Source organism: Mobula hypostoma, chromosome 8 (assembly GCF_963921235.1).
Source record: "Mobula hypostoma chromosome 8, sMobHyp1.1, whole genome shotgun sequence".
Taxonomy (NCBI): domain Eukaryota; kingdom Metazoa; phylum Chordata; class Chondrichthyes; order Myliobatiformes; family Myliobatidae; genus Mobula; species Mobula hypostoma.
In genome coordinates this window covers 73,956,535-73,976,769 of record NC_086104.1, presented here as the reverse complement: position 1 = coordinate 73,976,769, position 20,235 = coordinate 73,956,535, and the positions used below count along the sequence as shown (strand labels likewise).

At 40.0% G+C, this 20,235-nt stretch overlaps 1 protein-coding gene across 2 annotated transcripts in view; it reads right to left on the bottom strand.

Moving 5' to 3' along the window:
• The window catches only part of kif16ba (kinesin family member 16Ba), a 180,748-nt gene that overhangs the window by 62,129 nt on the left and 98,384 nt on the right, over positions 1-20,235 (bottom strand). For both annotated transcript variants that reach the window (XM_063056132.1, XM_063056133.1), the window contains exons 18-21: positions 10,723-10,776; positions 7,226-8,581; positions 4,902-5,054; positions 1,085-1,196 (exon numbers count right to left, since the gene is read on the bottom strand). In XM_063056132.1, the coding sequence (XP_062912202.1) occupies positions 1,085-1,196; positions 4,902-5,054; positions 7,226-8,581; positions 10,723-10,776 (1,675 nt within the window). The remainder of the gene's footprint in view (positions 1-1,084; positions 1,197-4,901; positions 5,055-7,225; positions 8,582-10,722; positions 10,777-20,235) is intronic.

The window sequence follows — 20,235 nt, the reverse complement described above, 5'->3', positions numbered from 1 at the left end:
CAGAGGGGAAGAAGGTGTTCCTAAATCGCTGAGTCCTGTATCTTAGGGAAGAGGTTCCTATACAACCTTCTTGATGGTAGAAAGAAAGTGTGTCAAGAGTCCTTAATAATAGATATCACATTCTTGAGGTATTGCCTCTTGAAGATGTCCTCGATGGTGGGGAGGGTTGTTAACTGTGATGAAGCTGGCTGAGTTTCTAACCCTCTGTAGCTCTTACGATTCTGTACATTGGAGGCTCCATACCAGGCTGTGATGAAACTAGTCTGAATATTCTCCACTATATATCCATAGAAATTTATAAGAATCTTTAGTAACACCAAATCTCCTCAAACTTAGAAGGAGAATTTCGGAGATCACGCACTAGTTCAAATTTAGAGATCAGCAGTGGAAAGGATGAGGAGCTTCAAATTCCTAGGTTTAACATCTTGGGTGTCCAACACATTGATGCAATCACAAAGAATACACATCAGCAGTTCGACTTTGTTAGGAGTTTGAGATTTGGTATGTCACGAGAGACTTACAAATTCCAAAGATGTGCAGTGGAGAGCAGTCTGACTGGTTGTATCCTCTGATGTAAAGGATCACAAGAAGCTGCAGCAGGTGGTAGAGTTAGTCAACTCTATCATGGGTACAAGCCTCTCCACCACTGAGGACAGCTTCCAGAGGCGATGTCTCAAGAAGATGCCATCCATCACTGAGGGCTCTCATCATCTGGGTGTGTCCTTTTCTTGTTATTACCTTCAGGAAGGAGGTGGAGGAGCCTGAAGACCCACACTCAATGATTCAGAAACATCTTCTTCCCATCTATCATCAGGTTTTTGATTGGTCTATGAAAACAACTTCATGATTCCTCTTTTTGCACTATTTACTTGTAATTTACAGTAATTTTATGTCTCTGCATGGTATTGCTGCCACAGAACAGCAAATTTCATGTTATATAAGACAGTGATAATAAACCAGATTCTTATCCCGGAATTGCCAGTCTTATTTCTTCTGTCATTAAAGGAAGCAGTATTTTAAAACTACATACTGAATATGCTAAAAATTGCAAAAGTTAGCTTTAAGTTGAGACCAACACACGGACCTGCTCCATCGAAAGGGAGAGGTCAGCTGTATCATTTATTTCATGATATTTTTGTAATTTTGCTTTTTCTGCTAGTCGCCGCTGAACTTCTTCTTCAATATATGCATTTAGTCTGAAAAAGACAAAAGAAATGACATGTGTTATATGTTTGAAGTTTCAAGCTATGAATCATTGTGGCATGATAAAATGGGATGAAATTGAAAGCACAATAATTACAACTGTTAAGAGATCAACTTCCACTGCTGGAAAGTACAAAATAAAGTTTTGCAAATCAGAAAATGACATTTATTTTGTTCTTTAAATTTAACAGAATTAACAGCAATTTCACAACTCCCGGGTGAAAGAAAGTAGATATAATACCAGCTTATGAAGGTGGTACACTAACACAGTTAAAATCAATAAACAACTGATCGGTACAATTAAGTGGATTGGAGAGGATGCTTTATTTAAAGAGCCAGTGTAATTTTTTTTTTACAGAAAAACACATGAAAAAATTGGTGCACCATTGTTTATGCTTATTTGCTAAGAAGTAGGCCAGTTTCATGGATGCACAAGAACCTGTCCAGGCCAGGCCATTTATGAAAGCACCTAATCTGATCTCTTTTCTATGTTAATTTTAGACAATTTAACAGCATTGGATGAGGGTGAAAAATTGATATTTTTCTTTCATTTTCCTGGTAGTTTAACTTACTTGTGTTTGTTTATAATTTTAATATAATCACCTATATACATATAAATGCTCAGTAAATTTTCAAATAATTGTAGTATAGCTGATTCTGTCTTTTCCAGAAGCTTCTCAGTTTTTCTGCAGTAGATGATTTGCCACTTGAATTTGGTTATTTTATAGGTTAATGTTATTACTGGAATGTCATCTCCAGTCTCAATAAGAGACAACCACATTTTATTTCCTTTGTTCATTCTTTGTTCTTGTAATACTTAATAAAAACAGCCACAACCACCAAGATTTATGCCTCATTTTTGACTTCTGAAGAACCTTGGGATCAATATCACCAGATTCAACAGTGATATTCCTATTGATTTGGGATTGAAGTCATACTCACGATATCTGGGATAAGAATTGTAGATTTCCTCCCCTAAACAATATTAACTGAGGTAGATATAGTCTAGTATAAATACGTTTCCATGCTTTAATTTCTCAGTCTGTAATCATTCTTTTTATGAGAAATGGCGCTTTTTTGTTTTACTTTAACAACAGATACATCTATTTAAACCGTCTTTAAATTTCTTCAGCTGTCATACGCCTTTTAAAACAATTTAGAAGGCTTCTGACAGCATGAGCAGCAATTAGTTAGGAAGGCAAATGAAATGCATAGGGCAAACACGAGGAAATCTGCAGATGCTGGAATTTCAAGCAATACACCCAAAATGCTGGTGGAATGCAGCAGGCCAGGCAGCATCTATTGGAAGAGGAACAGTCGACATTTCGGACTGAGACCCTTCGTCAGGACTAACTGAAAGAAGAGATAGTAAGAGATTTGAAAGTGGGAGGGGGAGAGGGAGAACTCCAACCCGATGGCATGAACATTGATTTCTCTAACTTCTGTTAATGCCCCTCCTCCCCTTCTTACCCCATCCCTTATTTATTTCCCCCCTTTTTTCTCTCTTTTTTCTCCCTCTGTCCCTCTCACTATAACTCCTTGCCTGCTCTCCCCCTTTCTTTCTCCCTGGGCCTCCCATCCCATGATCCTCTCCCTTCTCCAGCCTTGTATCTCTTTTGCTAATCAACTTTCCAGCTCTTAGCTCCATCCCTCCCCCTCCTGTCTTCTCCTATCATTTTGGATTCCCTCTCACACTCTTAAATCTCTTACTATCTCTTCTTTCAGTTAGTCCTGACGAAGGGTCTCGGCCCGAAACCTCGGCTGTACCTCTTCCAATAGATGCTGCCTGGCCTGCTGCGTTCCACCAGCATTTTGGGTGTGGAGCTTGAAATGCAAAGGGCATTATTCCTTAAGAAAGATAGCAAAGTCTTTTTATAGGTCTTTGGTGACCAATGTTACAGGTAGTGCATACAGTTTGAGGTATACACTTGTACCGAGGCAATTCAGAAATCACTTCTGTGATATTGAGCTTATAAGAACATAGAACAAGTACAATACAAGTCCTTCAGCTGAAGTTGTTGTGCCGATCTTTTAACCTACTGCGGATACGATAGGGTCTTTTAAGAGGCTCCTGGACAGGTATGTGGAGCTCAGAAAAATAGAGGGCTATGGGTAACCCTAGGTAATTTCTAAGGTAAGAACATGTTTGGCACAGCTTTATGGGCCAAAGGGCCTGCATTGTGCTGTAGGTTTTCTATGTTTCTATGTTACTCTAAGATCAATCTAATCCTTCACTCCTATACAGTATAACCCTCCACTTTACTAATATCCATTTGTCTATCCAAGTTTCTTAAATGCCCCTAATGTATCTACCTCTATCACCATGCCTGGAAGGGTGTTCCATACACCCACCACTTTAATTGTAAAGAACTGAAATCTGACTTCCTACAATTACCTAAAATTATGCCCCCTTGTATTAGCCATTTTTGCCTTGGAAAAAAGTCTTTGGCTATCCAGTCTATCTATGCCTCTTATCATCTTGTGCACCTCTACGAAGTCTCCTTCTTTCCAAAGAGAAAATCCCTAGTTCGTTCAACCTATCTTCATAATACATGCACTCAAGTCTGTGCAGCATTTTGATAAATCTCTGCAACCTCTCTAAAGCTCCTACATCTTCCTATGGCAATATTCCAAGTAAGATTTAGCAGTTTGGGCCTATATTCATAAAGTGTTTAGAAGAATGAGACATGATGCTGAGCACCTTAAATGCTGAGAAAAATTAAGAAACTGCAGATGCTGGAATCTGGAACAACAAAGATTCTGCTGGAGGAAATTGGCAGGTCGAACAACATCTGTGGGAAGTAAAGAATTTTCATCGTTTTGGGTCCTGATACAGAGCTTCAACCCAAAATGTCAACAATTGCTTTCCGTCCAGAGATGCTACTTGACCAACTGAGTTTCTCCAACAAATCGTTAGAAGCTGAGAAAATGTTTTACCACGTGGAGATAAGGAGAACATTTATAAAATAAGAGATCAACCCAGTTAAGACAGGCTTTTTTCTCTTAAAACCTATGTTCAGGGATGACCATAGCGCTTTACAAAAACATGACGGGTACAGATAAATAGTCACAAGTCTTTAACCACTCCCCTTCCCCAACCTCAGAGTGAGTCTCAGACTAGTGGGCTTCAGTTTAAGGTGAGAGGGGAAAGGTTTAAAGGAGACGTGAAAGGCAAGCCTTTTAACACAGAAGGTGGTGGGTATATGCAAAGGGTCCAATTACAAAGTTTAAAAGATACTTAGGCAGATATATGAAAATTAAGGGGATATGGGCAAAAATAGGCATTGGGACTATCTCAAATAGGTACTTGGTCAATTGGGCCAAGGGCTTGTTTCAAGGCCATATAACTTTATGACTGATAAGAAATTAAATCTGAAAGTTGTATATCTTCAGAGCTCTCTATCCTAGAGAACTATGATAGCTGAATCATTGATGACCAAGGCAGGTAGTCTTTAAAGGGGTTATCGAGAAGAGGTAGGAGAGAGCAATAGAGGCCAAAGCTGGTTTGGATCTTACTGAATGGCAGTGAAGGCTCAGGGACCAAATAGCCTCCACATGCTCACATTTCCTTGGATTCTATGCAACTTTTGATCTATATTTAACAAAGTATCTACAGTACTAACCATATTTTAGATCAATATTTCACTTATATTTAGTATTAAAAATGAGATAGCAAAAGTAGGCACTTGAAAACAAACCTATCATCAGCTATTGGCGTCATAACTGATGGAGATCTTTTAGGACTTGCAGGACTGGCAAGGGATGATTTCTCTTCCTGAGTTCCACAAACCCTTAGAACCACGTCATTTTCACAAAGTTTCTGCTTCAGCTGCTGAATTTCTTGTTCTAGCCTATAGTAAAAGAAGATCTCATTAACTGTACATACAAGACACAACCATTAAAATGGTTTAAGAGAATAAGAAAACAGATAGATAGAAACAGAATGATATCAACAATATGATCAGCACTGAAGTGAATTTGACATGGAAATCAAGAAGAATAGATGAGGGGTAATGAATGATGAGAATGCCTCTCAATTACAGCAATTAGGCTTGAATTGAGTCAAGACTGAGGACACAACACATCACTACTGACCTTACCCAGGAAAGAACCTTCAGATCTAATGAATGAATATCAAATATCCAGCCCCTTTTTGAAAATGGCTTGTCCAATTTTAATTCAAATCCTTAGTGCTTTTTAAGATAACCAGTTTAATTGGTAAAGCCTGAAGGATGGTTTGTATGTGAGATTCAGATTCTACCTGAACTGTTTGCTTAAGTATTATTATTCTTATTTTCTGCAATATTAAATTCGATATTGCATCATACTGGTAAATCAAAAATCAGAGCCAAACCAGAGACTGTTTGGGATACAAGTATTAAGCACAAAGGGAATTGTATAAGTTGCAGTAGTTCAGATGACCCTGATCAAATAGTTTCTTTCATTGCCAAACAGCCACATGTCAAAAGGCATTAACAGTAGACTCACAACATTTAGATGAACAGCTTGTTTGGATTTTGAACTATGTTAGATCAATGCGTTACTAATTAAAATTTATATATCCATTAAGATGAATGGTAAATGATAAGATTGGGGCGGGCAGGGCCAGTGAACCTCTATCAAAAATTAAACTTGGATTACTGATAAAGAACATTACTAACAAATGGATGATGAACAAATAATATTTTACTGTGTAAGAAAACTTGTTCATTTTGACCAGGATATGATGGCTATATATTTGTCAGTTCAAGAAGTGGATTTGTTGTTGTTAGGCCAAACAAAACCCTTGCTACATAGATTGAGAACTCAAAAGGAGCTTTAGCCTGTCATGGCTACATGATTAAAAGGGTGGCTTCCAAAAGTGCCTCACAGGTATTGACATAAACCCTTTCCTTTGTGTCAAGTGTTGGCACTGAGGGGAGCTAGATCAGCTCCAAGGACAACACCTACACTGTGAAAACAATCCTGGGAACCAGACAGTGACATCAAACAAATCAGATCCAAGGAGTGGGAAGAACCTGTTTATTAAAGAATAATAATGTGTTCCCTGAAACAGATAAATTTTAAAATAATACCGTGGGATTGATGGATAGTTTTAAATATAAAAAAAATAAATGGAAGTTATTTCCTTTACCCAGCATCCTGAGGAACTGTTTATCAGTCCACTTTATCTAAAAACAGAACATTTTAGCATTTGTATTTGAAATAAGGATTCTCCCTATCAAAATCCCAGAATTATATTTTACTTAGAGCAGTTGGTATTATTTATTCTGTGGTTGACCATGCCAAAAGCAACCAATAATTATTTAATGCCGCAGATGGTGTTCAAAATGGATAATCTATACAAAACAATACAAATGCACAAATCAGCCATGCACTGATTCCCAACATCCACTCAAGCTTGAGAACAGCTTTATCAGAATGTTGAAAACAAAAGAATCACTCCAGTTGGATATTCTTTAATGTGTCAAGTAGGCTTGTTGCAGCATTTTCTATGTGGTCTCCTAAGGTACAATTGGCATTATATTATCATGAAAAAAATTAATTATTATCAAAATTGAGAGCAATCTTTTCAAAATATAGAACTAAATACCTGTTTACATTAAATACATGCTAAGATTTTTGCTTCGTTTCTTTCTTCATCTGAGAGATAGATTTTGAGCACGCACGTTACCAGCATTTATCTAAGAGTTGTCAACATCCTTCTATATTGATTTAGCAAAGGCAAAATCCATCTTTTTATCAATATAATAATTCCTCTTACAGACCTTGACAAAACTTGTCAGCAGCTTATTTACCCAGAGGACCCAGATTGGAATACAGTTCATTTCTTCATCTTGTGCTCATAAACAGATACCTTTTAATATGACTCAGTGAGCAATTGGTAATCCATGAGCTAATTAACTGATGAGTGACAAAATGTTCATTTGATCCTGCTATTTTGAAAGTAGTAAACTCACAATTTTATAACTACATATTATTTGAAAACTGAATTTTCAGAATTTATTTAAAGGCATTTCACCTTTCTCTGTCTTGTTCTAGTGCTTTCCGTTCAGCTTCCAGACTATTGCGAAGATCTGTTTCTTCACAGCTATTTAATGTTGCTAGCTTTTGCTTCTGTTCTTCAATCTCAAGTTCAATGGCTGAATGACGCTGAAGAGCAGAATGTCTCCTCTCTAATTTGGCTACAGCTTGCTCTAGTGCCTCCCTCTGTTGTTTTTCTCGTGATTCAATTATCTCTTTCTCTTTCATTCGAACTTTTTCCTCTTGTCGAGCTATATTAGCAGTAAATTCGTAAGTTTGCTGGAGTTGCTGGAGCTGATCCGTACTAGCTCTGTACTGTGCTAATTGCTCCCTTTTTTCTTCGATTTCTTTCTCTGTCTGGTAAAGTACAACATCCAAACTAGGGAGACCTTGGTCAAGGATATCTGCAGCTCTCTGCTTTTCTTCTGTCAGTGAAGGCAAATGGTTTTCCATCAAATAATCAAGTTGTCGTTCTTTGTTCAGCAACCTTTGCTCGACCTCTTTTTCTTTTTCTGATGCCCCAATCAATTCGCCTGAATCTAAGGCATTACTTGCACCACCTTTCTGAAGAACTTTTACAGAGTCTTGCTGCATATGCCTTAACTGGTCAAGAACTTCACGCTCCATCATAATTTCCTTTTCTAGAAACTCTTTTTGACAAAAGGCATCTTCTTCCAATACTGTGAATTTTTCCAGCTGTGTTTTCTTCAGTTCCATGTATCTTTGCTTTGCTCTTTGAACATCTTCAGGCTCTTCACCTCCAGTAGGCCTAGCTTCCTTAGCTTTAAGAAAAACTTCTCTAATTTCTTCCAGGATATCTTTTTCTTCATCAATGCTTTGCACATCATCTCGTTTGAGCAGTTGGATAGTTTCCTGTTTTTCTCTGAGCTGTTCTCCCAGTCGTGTAACAAGTGACTGTTGATCTTTTGCTTCTTCTTCAAGTCTTCTCTTTGCTAGTTCCAGTTTCAGGCTATGTTCATCTTTTTCTTTTTTAAGCTTCTCCAGTTCTCGGAGAATTTCTAGTTTACCTGCTTTCTCTTGCTCATGGAGTTCCTGTAATTTCTGTAATTCTTTCTGAACCCGTATATGAATTTCCTCTTCTTGTTTTTTCTTTTGCAGTTCAATTTCCAGTTGTTCTCTTTGCCGTTCTTCTTCAAATTTTTCCTTTTCAGCAATCAAATCTTTAAGTCTACTTTCAATGTCTAAATTTCTGCGTTTCAGACTTTCTTCCTGTTTTCTGATGCGAAGCTTCACAATCTCAGTCTCTTTGCGTTGTGACTCCACCTCTTGCTGCAACCTTTCTAGTTCTGATTTTTCTGTTTGCTGTTTTTCTTCCATTTCTTCAATTAGTCTCCTATGCACAGAAATAAAGTGCAATTATTTAAAAAATGAAACAGTAATTGCCGAATCTTACATTTAAAGCTACATTAAGCCTTATATTTAAATTTCAGAATCTGACAAAAATTCAGATTGATCTGCTGAGTAATTCAAACATCTATTGTTTGATTCATATTTGAACAATGATCTGGACCTTTACATAAATATCCAAAACAGCACATTGGTTCTTGCTGAACTTCATTGCAATTCATCTAAATACATTTTCTTCTGCACTATTATCAAAGCAAAAGCTCCATCACATTTGCAGATAAAGTATCTTGGTAGAAATCAGGAAAAAAAGATTGCCGAGATTCTGAATTAGTAAATTTTGAAGAATATAACAAGCCTACAAAAATACTCAAGTGAGGGTAATATTATCAAATATAAAATATAAATTTGATTCTATATATACCAGTCACGAACAATACAATGACTTTAAAGCTCTTTAGCAAGCCACAATCATAAGACGACAGACATTATAGTCATCCTAATATCACCCATGACAACAAACAAAATCAGCCAAAATGATGGTCTCCAGTAATGAAGACTAGAAGTTTAGTTTCTAACAAAATAGTTCAATATCCTGACATATCTATGAACAGGCATTGAAAATTAATACAAAAATAGATTTTGAAACAAAAAAACAATCAATTAAAATTTACTTTGAAGTAGTTGAGGCCAAATTTTGCCAAATAAAGTGATTAGCATTTAAAAATAACACGCAAGCACATGTTAAAAAAAGCCCCAAGTTTCAAATTTTAATACAGTAACATCCAAAAATTACAAAACCCAAAATAACTAAGCAACAAATTATAGCAACACACATCAAAGTTGCTGGTGAACGCAGCAGGCCAGGCAGCATCTCTAGGAAGAGGTACAGTCGACGTTTCAGGCCGAGACCCTTCGCCAGGACTAAACTGAAGGAAGAGTTAGTAAGAGATTTGAAAGTGGGAGGGGGAGGGGGAGATACAAAATGATAGGAGAAGACAGGAGGGGGAGGGATGGAGCCAAGAGCTGGACAGGTGATTGGCAAAGGGGATACGAGAGGATCATGGGACAGGAGGCCCAGGGAGAAAGACGGGGGGGGGGCCCAGAGGATGGGCAAGGGGTATAGTCAGAGGGACAGAGGGAGAAAAAGGAGAGAGAGAGAAAGAATGTGTGTATAAAAATAAATAACAGATGGGGTACGAGGGGGAGGTGGGGCACTAGCAGAAGTTAGAGAAGTCAATGTTCATGCCATCAGGTTGGAGGCTACCCAGACGGACTATAAGGCGTTGTTCCTCCAACCTGAGTGTGGCTTCATCTTTACAGTAGAGGAGGCCGTGGATAGATATGTCAGAATGGGAATGGGATGTGGAATTAAAATATGTGGCCACTGGGAGATCCTGCTTTCTCTGGCAGACACAGCGTAGGTGTTCAGCAAAGCAGTCTCCCAGTCTGCGTTGGGTCTCGCCAATATATAAAAGGTCACATCGGGAGCACCAGACGCAGTATATCACCCCAGCCGACTCACAGGTGAAGTGTCGCCTCACCTGGAAGGACTGTCTGGGGCCCTGAATGGTGGTAAGGGAGGAAATGTAAGGGCATGTGTAGCACTTGTTCCACTTACAAGGATAAGTGCCAGCAGGGAGATCAGTGGGGAGGGATGGGGGGGACGAATGGACAAGGGAGTCACGTAGGGAGCGATCCCATCCTCTGGGTTCCCCGCCCCCCCCATCTTGCTCGCTGGGCCTCCTGTCCCATGATCCTCTCATATCCCTTTTGCCAATCACCTGTCCAGCTCTTGGCTCCATCCCTCCCCCTCCTGTCTTCTCCTATCATTTTGTATCTCCCCCTCCCACCTTCAAAGCTCTTACTAACTCTTCGTTCAGTGAGTCCTGACGAAGGGTCTCAGCCTGAAACGTCGACTGTACCTCTTCCTACAGATGCTGCCTGGCCTGCTGCGTTCACCAGCAACTTTGATGTGTGTTGCTTGAATTTCCAGCATCTGCAGAATTCCTGTTGTAAGCAACAAATTATAAAGTATTTGTAGGGATTTGAAAGAATGACTGATTTTGGTTTAACTACAAGTGTGCTAGCCTCGAAAATAATAAAAATTCTATTTTACTCTATCCATACCTCTTGCTTTCCAGTTTTTCCAGTTCTTCTCGCTGTTGTCGCTCAAACTCAAGTCTAATAAAAAAAATCATAAATGTTAAGCAGTTATTCAACTCTTTAAATACATATATGTCCACAAAATAGATTAGCAAAAATAAAATATAGTAGATTCCGGTTAATTGGGCCATTAAGAACAGAAAACAAAAATCAAGAAAATAGCCAGGATTCCCTTCATTTAATTGGGACACTATACCGCTTAATTGGGGCAGGAGCCAGTTACTGAACTAGTGTCAGTCATGTGAACGTAGTGTGGCCTTTAGACAGTACAGTACAGCGTGCTTAAAGCAAATGGTTTTTAAATAGCATCACTTGAATGTGTTTGTATTCAAAAAACTATATTTGTCACAATAGTTAGTGAGAAATAAGCAGTAAGATAATTCAGAACTGTTTTGCTCACTACAGTTTCAAGCATTCAGCCTTGCAGATGCCAGAAATAGCTAGCAGTGAAAATGAAACTATTTCATTACTTCAACAAGTATGAAGAATTTGAAGGTATTGAGAATCTTGAATGTAACAATGAAAATGAAGATTTGAAGGATACAATCATCAAAGCACTGTATGAAGGCAATCCATATCTGCACTGATTTTGTTCATTTAGTTAATCAAAAGAATACGTCAGTGTACACTGAATGAATTCCTCTGTGCTAATTATCATGAATACACAGTTTTATAGTATTGTAGTAGTATAGATAGTATTCTAATTTGTTCTGTATTTCACCTAAATAAATAATTTGTTACTCAGTTAAATGATAATTTGTCTTTTTTTTAAAAACACATTTTTAACTATTTCCATGAAACTTTGGGGCAGTTGCTTAATTGGCCCAAAATTTACTGGTCCTGACGTGTCCCAATAACCAGAATCCACTGTATTATGTTTAAATGATGCAACATCTAAATGATGTACATTTTCTTTACATCCTGTTAAATTCCTGCTGACCTAAATAAATTTAAATCTAAGCACATTTCTTGTTTTAGTAGAAAATGTTACTAAAATTTTGCAGTTATGGTATCCATTTCACACTAGTGCACATGTCTCAATGCATTTCTTTTCATAAACAACAATTTTATCACACGAAGCTCTCCTGTACCGTCACCTCTCTTGAGACTTCCTATATCTACTAATCTTTACAGTCTGCTTCTTTCACATCCAGTTCAGGATGACCTGAAATTTCCAAGATCTAAATATTGGGAAAATAGAGCTATTGCCTTCGGTCCCAGCCAAAAATTTTAATTCTTAACAGTGAACTTCATTGTTTACCCCAGCATGTGCCTGAAATTGAATCACGAACTCAAGTGTTTAACTTTAGAATTCATAACCTCAATATCCCGAACACTTCCTACTTTTATTTCTGTACTGTTGCTTGTGGTTGCCCTTGCTTCAGCTTAAAAGTACATGAATACGTTTTTAAAACTCTGGATGCGATTATTCTACCGTACACATCCACATTCCAACCTCCTTAGATAGGAGAGCAGCCAGACTCTGCCTACTTGGTTCCATTTACTATCATCTGATCAGTGCAGACACAGTTGGAGATAAGTACTAAATTTAATGGCAATACCTGCAATCCAGATTCTGGCACCTGTTAGATTACATAAATGTCCAAGTGACAGACCACAACAATGTTTACATCATCTGTGTCAATACTGCAGGACTGATTATGATCTAACATGCTATACTATTTTCTACAGTTCGATGCTGTGCCCTACAACCTGATAACCCACATGCTATGGTCCCCATAGTTCTTGGACTACTTTATGCTCACAATGCTATGCACTTCTGAAAAGTTTTGGTTACCAGAAAACATCATCAGCTCCAAATTCTAGACCTAATACTCTGCACCTTCTCTTGTGCTCATCCTTGACTTTCCGATAGGCAGGACAGAATCAGCAAAAGCCATCTCAGCGATGACCCTCAATACAGGTGTTTCATAATGTTGTGGCCTCAGCCCCTACGAAACCCTCAATGCACTCACGACACCGTGGCCAAATTCGGCTTTTCTCCCCATTTATGTTTTCATATGTCACTACAGTTGGCCGCATCTCTCTAACAGCTGCAAACCACAGTACAGGAGACAATATAGAATCTATAGCACATTGTCAAGACAAGAGCATTTCCCTCAATGTCAAAAAAATCAAGCAGCCCGTCTTTGACTTCAGGAAGTAGGGTAGAGTACACAACTGTCTGTATTAATGGTGCTGAAGTGGAGACTATTGTGAGTGTCAAGCTCCAAGGTGTAAATATCACCAACAATTTGTCCTGGTGGATATAATGGCTGAAAAAGCACATCAACGCCTCTACTTCCTGAAAAGGCAAAGGAGATATGACATGTCCCTGATCAGACTCACCAATTCTTATAGATCATCATTGAAAGCTACAACTGAGTGCATCTTTAGGAATTGTTAAAAGAGTCATTAGGGACGGCAACTGCTCTGCTCAAGACAGCAAGAAATTGCAGAGAGCTAGGAAAGCAGCCTAATACATCATGCAAACCAATTTCCTCTCTACTGGCTCTCTCTATAATTCCTATGACCTCAAGGAAGCAGCTAACATAATCAAGGACCACTCCACCCTAGTCATTCAAATACCTCAAACACTTTGTTAAAAAATATTATATTTCATTTTCTTCATTCATTGATTTTCTCTTAAGTATCTGCCCTTTTCTTGTAAAACATCCTGGAAAGCTTCTTTACAAGACAAATAAAAACTATATTACATAACGATGGACAATACACACCATTGATGTTCTGGTGCCGTTTGCATAAAAGCAGATATATTTTATATCCAACTCAGTACATTTTACATCCAAATCATTGCATTTGACAGTGTAAAGAAAGGAATTTGCAAAATTTTAGTAAACTAATTTCATGCAGACATCACAATGAATAAATAGAAACAAAGTTTTACTACCTTAGACAAATGGGTCCCTTTATAGTGAATAAACTGCCATGGGAGGTGCAGTGAAAGCAAAATAGATCAATTAAGACACATTTATCTGTTCCTTTAATTAAGAAGAAAGTATCTGAAAGTGAACTGAAACTAACATACCCTTTCCATCCAAGTAATTCAAGTTTAAACAATAAAGCAAAACCCTGACTCAATTACATTTCTAATACACTATAAGTGCATTTCTGATCAATGGCATGTTGAGGGTTGACAGTTGAAAAAATTATTAGTAAAAACAGAACCAAAACTGTTACATTGTACCAACTGCAGGAACTAAGATTTCTACTTTTTAACCTCTCACGTTCTCCCAGTTTTTGGCTTGATTCATGTGCACATTTTGTTATGTAATACAGACAAACAGTGCCTTGAAAAAGTATTCAGTTCCCACAACTATTTCACATGTTACTGTCTCATTGTCTAAATTTAAAATATATTGAAGTAGGATCTTTTGAGCTAATCTACAAACACTGTGCATCATGTGAAATCAAAAGAAAAATTCCAAAACTGGTCAACAATTTTCTAAAAAAACAAAATTGTGAGGCTGAAGAAGTATTCATCCCCTTTGTAATTACTGCACTAATTTCCTTAAGTGTAATACTGAACATTATCTCACCAACTCACCCAATTTATTGATGCAGAAAACTGGATTATCACCTGCTTTCAATGAATATTATCACCAGCTGTGTCACGAAATTTGTTAATTTAGCAGCAGCAGTTCAATGCAATACATGATAATATAGAAAGAAATAAGTAAATCAATTACATATTGAAAAATTAAATATTGCATATTGAATAGATAAAAAATAGTGCAAAAACAGAAATATATATATTTTTTAAAAAGTGAAGTGGTGTTCATGGGTTCAATGTCCATTTAGGAATTGTATGGCAGAGGGAAAGAAGCTGAGTGTGTGCCTTCAAGTTTCTGTACCTCCTTCCTGATGGCAACAATGAGAAGGGGGCATGTCCTGGGTGATGGGGGTCCTTAATAACAGATGTCGCCTTTCTGAGACACCACTCCTTAAAGATGTCTTGGTTATTACAGAAGCTAGTAGCCAAGATGGAACTGACTACTTTCACGAATTTCTGTAGCTTTTTTCGGTCCTGTACAGTATCACCTCCACATCAACCCCCACCCCATACCAGATGGTGATACAGCCTATTAGAATGCTCTCCACCGTACATATATAGAAGTCTGAGTGTTCTAGTTAACAAACCAAATCTCCTCAAACTCCTAATGAAATATAGTACTGTCTTGCTTTATAGTTGCATCAATATGTTGGGACCAAGTTAGATCCTCAGAGATCTTGACACCCAGGAACTTGAGCTCACTTTCTCTTTCTCCACGTGATTGCTCTGAGGATTGGTTCGTGTTTCCTCACTTTACCCGTCCTAAAGTCCAAAGTCAGTTCTTTTGACTTACTGACGTTGAGTACAAGGTTGTTGCTGCAACACCATTCAACCAACTGGTATATCTCGCTCCTGTATGCCCGCTCATATCCATCTGAGATTCTACCAACAATGGTTGTATCATCAGCAAATTTATAGATGGTATTTGAGCTACACCTGGCCACACAGTCACGGATATAGAGAGAGTAGAGCAGTGGGCTAAGCACACACCCCTAAGTTGCACCAGTGTTGATCATCAGCAAGGAGGAGATATTATCACTAATCCACACAGATTGTGGTCTTCCAGTTTGGAAGTCGGGGATCCAATTGCAGAGGGAGGTACAGAGGCCCAGTTCTGTAACTTATCAATCAGGATTGCAGGAATGATGGTGTTAAACACTGAGCTGCAGTCAACGAACATCATCCTGACATAGGTGTTTGCGTTTTCCAGGTGATCCAAGGCAGTGTGAAGAGCTAATGAGATTGCATCTATTGTGGTGATAGGTAAACTGCAGTAGGTCCAGATTCTTGCTGAGGCAGGAGTTCAGTCTAGTCATGACAAACCTCTCAAAGCATTTCATCACCGTAGATGTGAATGCTACAGGATGATAGTCATTAAGCCAGCTCACATTACTCTTCTTAAGCATGGTATTGTTGCCTTTTTGAAGTGGGTGGGAACTTGAGAAGTTGAAAATGTCCTTGAATACTCCCGCCAGTTGGATGGCACAAGATTTCAGCATCTTACCATCGGGGCCTGCCACCTTGCGAGGGTTCACCCTCCTTAAAGACAGCCTAACATTGGTCTCAGAGACAGAGATCACAGGGTCACTGGGCACAGCAGTGATCTTTTAAGCTGTAGTTATATTCTCCCTTTCAAAGCAGGCATAGAAGGCATAGAGCTCATCTGGTAGTGAAGTATCACTGCTATTCATGCTATTGGATTTCGCTTTGTAGGAAGTAATGTCTTGCAAACCCTGCCAGAGTTGTTGTGCATCCGATGTTCTCTCCAACCACACTCGGAATTGTCTCTTCACCCTTGAAATCGCCCTCTGCAAGTCATACCTGGTTCTTTTGCACAGACTTAAATACTACAGATCTTGCCCTCAGCAGACGACATATCTCCTGGCTCATCCATAGCCTTTGGTTTGGGAATATACAGCAACTTTTCGCAGGCACGCACTCATCCATACAGGTTTTAATGAAGTCAGTAACAAATGCAGCATACTTATCCAGATTCAAAGATGAATCCCTGAATACAGTGCAGTCAACCGATTCAAAGCAGTCCTGTAAGCGCTCCTTGTCCATACCTTCTTGGTCCTCACTACTGATGTTGCAGACTTCAGTCTCTGCCTATACTCAGGAAGTAGAAGCGGTGGTTGGTATCCATCTGTCTTGAAGGACAAATGGGTGATGATCATCATCATCACAAGCCTGGGCAAAAGGTAGGGAGGCCTTTATACTTTATTGTCGCCAAACAATTGGTACTAGAATGTACAATCATCACAGCGATATTTGATTCTGCGCTTCCCACTCCCTGCATTACAAATATTAAATGTTAAAAATATTAAAAATAGTTAAAATTAGTAAATATTAAAAATTTAAATTAAAAATCATAAATAGAAAATAGAAAAATGGGAAGTAAGGTAGTGCAAAAAAAATCGAGAGGCAGGTCCAGATATTTGGAGGGTACGGCCCAGATCCGGGTCAGGATCCATTCAGCAGTCTTATCACAGTTGGAAAGAAGCTGTTCCCAAATCTAGCCGTACGAGTCTTCAAGCTCCTGAGCCTTCTCCCGGAGGGAAGAGGGACGAAAAGTGTGTTAGCTGGGTGGGTCGTGTCCTTGATTATCCTGGCAGCACTGCTCCGACAGCGTGCGGTGTAAAGTGAGTCCATGGACGGAAGATTGGGTTGTGTGATGTGCTGGGCTGTGTTCACAATCTTCCGCAGCTTCTTTCGGTCTTGGACAGGACAACTTCCATACCAGGTTGTGATGCACCCTAGAAGAATGCTTTCTACGGTGCATCTATAAAAATTAGTGAGGGGTTTTAGGGGACAGGCCAAATTTCTTTAGTTTTCTCAGGAAGTAAAGGTGCCGGTGGGCCTCCTTGGCAGTGGACTCTGCTTGGTTGGACCAAGTCAGGTCATTTGTGATATTGACCTCGAGGAACTTAAAGCTTTTGACCTGTTCCACTTGCGCACCACCGATGTAAATTGGGTCGGGCAGTTCGCTACTCCTTCTGAAGTCAACAACTAATTCCTTCGTCTTGCTGACGTTGAGGGATGGGTTATTGTCTTTGCACCATGCCACCAGGTTCTTAATTTCCTCTCTGTACTCAAACTCATCATTCCCCGAGATAGGGCCTACAATTGTTGTGTCATCAGCAAACTTATATATTGAGTTTGATGGAAACTTGGCTACACAATCATGGGTGTACAGTGAGTACAGCAGGGGGCTGAGTACACAGCCTTGTGGGGCACCGGTGCTCAGAGATGCCCAGTTCTCAAAGTCTCCCTCTCGGCCTCACCGGTGTTTTCCAAAGGAAAGCTTATGAAACAATACGTTTGGCACTAGCTTGCAGTGGCAGCAGGAGCTGCTGGAAGGATATTCAATGATGCGCAGCCGGATAAGGGACTCCACTCAAATTTGCTGTCGGGTTTACTCCCGTAGCTTTTGTCACTCCTGAGGCTGCCCATAAGGTAGTGCTATTTACTCATAGCTGGGGATCTGGTTCACGAGCACCAGGTGTACCCACACACAGGTGGGCCTGCGTGCTATGTGGACGGGGGCCAGACCTCCTCCCTATCTTCTGTAGTTCAGCCCGAGTCTGAAAGGAGTTCAGTTTTCTTGTGTCACCAGTGAGAAGGCATTACATGAGGTCTGCTGTTGCCATTACATGAGGCTATGTACTGGCAGGGAGAGACTCACACATTCAGCTTTCCTTTTCGTAAGACTGCTGGCCAGTGGTGGAAGCTGAAAGTGGGAGCAACAAGCTCTACCCACTACACAAATCACAGCAACCATATGATTTCCCAAAGCGTGGGTGTGGAATAGCATGGTAGGCATCCTTGATAGTGGTGTAACAGTAGTACAGAATGTTGTTTCCTCTGCTACTACAAGTGATTTGCTGGCCTGGTTAAATAAAAATGATGGCATCAGGGTGTGCTGTTATGTGCATATTGATCATATTGCTCAGATCATCAAGAGCCTGTTTGATATTGGCCTGAGGTGGAATGTATACTGTTACCACAATGTCACAGAAATCTTCCACAGCAGATAAAATGAACAGCACTTAATTGCGAGATATTCCAGGTCTGGTGAGCAGAATTGGGGCAACAATGATACATTTGTGCACCAAGGGAAGTTGATCATAAGGCATACACCTCCAGTCCTATCCTGACGGTTACAGTAAACCCATCAATCTGAATTGCTGTGTCCGGTATGGAAGGGGTTAACCAGGATTCCATGAAACTTGGGGCGCACGTGGTCCTAATGTCCCTCTGATACAGCACCCTAGCTCTGAGCTCTTCAACTTTATTTTCTAGAGACTGTACATTTACCAGCAAGATAGTCAGTATAGCGAGTCTAAAACCCCATTTCCTAAACACACTTGTATCGCTGACCTACAGCCATGCTTCCTACACAGAATTAAGCTAGAACTATGGCCACAATTGGCATTGTTTCCATTGGTTTTAAGCAGCGATAGTTTATTCAATCACATTGAGACATCTTTATTAACTGTGTGGACTTTGAAGTAGTTATGATTCTCAGCTGCATCAAGCTGAAACAGGAATATTTAATCGTATCAATTAATCAATCGTATCTGCTGGTCAAGATTGCTGTTCTGTAAGGCGCCCTGGAGGAAGTCATGAGAATAAATACCCTCCCTCTGTAAGGTCCAACAGTATACTAAATTTTCAATAGACCAAACCAAAATGAAGACTAAAGAGCATTCATGACAAGTCAGGGAAATGGAAGGGAGAAACATAAATCTGCGAAAGGGTACAAAACCTTCTCAAAAGCACTGTACATACCTCAGAGCTCAGTGCAGTCCATTGTGAAAAAGTGGAAAAAATATGAAACCACAACCACACCACTAAACTTTGTCGCCGGAGAAGAATGGCACTGTAAGAGAGGCTCAAACAGAGGAAATCTGCAGATGCTGGAATTTCAAGCAACACACATAAAAGTTACTGGTGAATGCAGCAGGCCAGGCAGCATCTCTAGGAAGAGGTACAGTCGATGTTTCGGGCCGAGACCCTTCGTCAGGACTAACTGAAAGAAGAGCTAGTAAGAGATTTGAAAGTGGGAGGGTGAGGGGGAGATCCGTAATGATAGGAGAAGACAGGAGGGGGAGGGATGGAGCCAAGAGCTGGACAGTTGATTAGCAAAAGGGATATGAGAGGATCATGGGACAGGAGGCCTAGGGAGAAAGAAAAGGGGGAGGGGGGGAGTTGGGCAAGGAGTATAGTGAGGGGGACAGAGAGAGAAAAAGGAGAGAGAGAGAAAAAGAATGTGTGTATATAAATAAATAACAGATGGGGTACGAGGGGGAGGTGGGGCATTAGGGGAAGTTTGAGAAGTCAATGTTCATGCCATCAGGTTGGAGGCTACCCAGACGGAATATAAGGTGCTGTTCCTCCAACCTGAGTGTGGTTTCAGGAGGCCATAGATAGATATATCAGAATGGGAATGGGACGTGGAATTAAAATGTGTGGCCACTGGAAGATCCTGCTTTCTCTGGCGGACAGAGCGTAGGTGTTCAGCGAAACGATCTCCCAGTCTGCGTCGGGTCTTGCCAATATATAGAAGGCCACATCGGGAGCACTGGACACAGTATGTCACCCCAGCCGACTCACAGGTGAAGTGTCGCCTCACCTGGAAGGACTGTCTGGGGCCCTGAATGGTGGTAAGGGAGGAAGTGTAAGGGCATGTGTAGCACTTGTTCCACTTACAAGGATAAGTGCCAGGAGGGAGATCGGTGGGGAGGGATGGGGGTGACAAATGGACAAGGGAGTCGCATAGGGAGCGATCCCTGCAGAAAGCAGGGGGCGGGGGGTGGGAAAGATGTGCTTAGTGGTGGGATACCGTTGGAGGTGGCGGAATTTACGGAGAATAATATGTTGGACCCGGAGGCTGGTGGGTT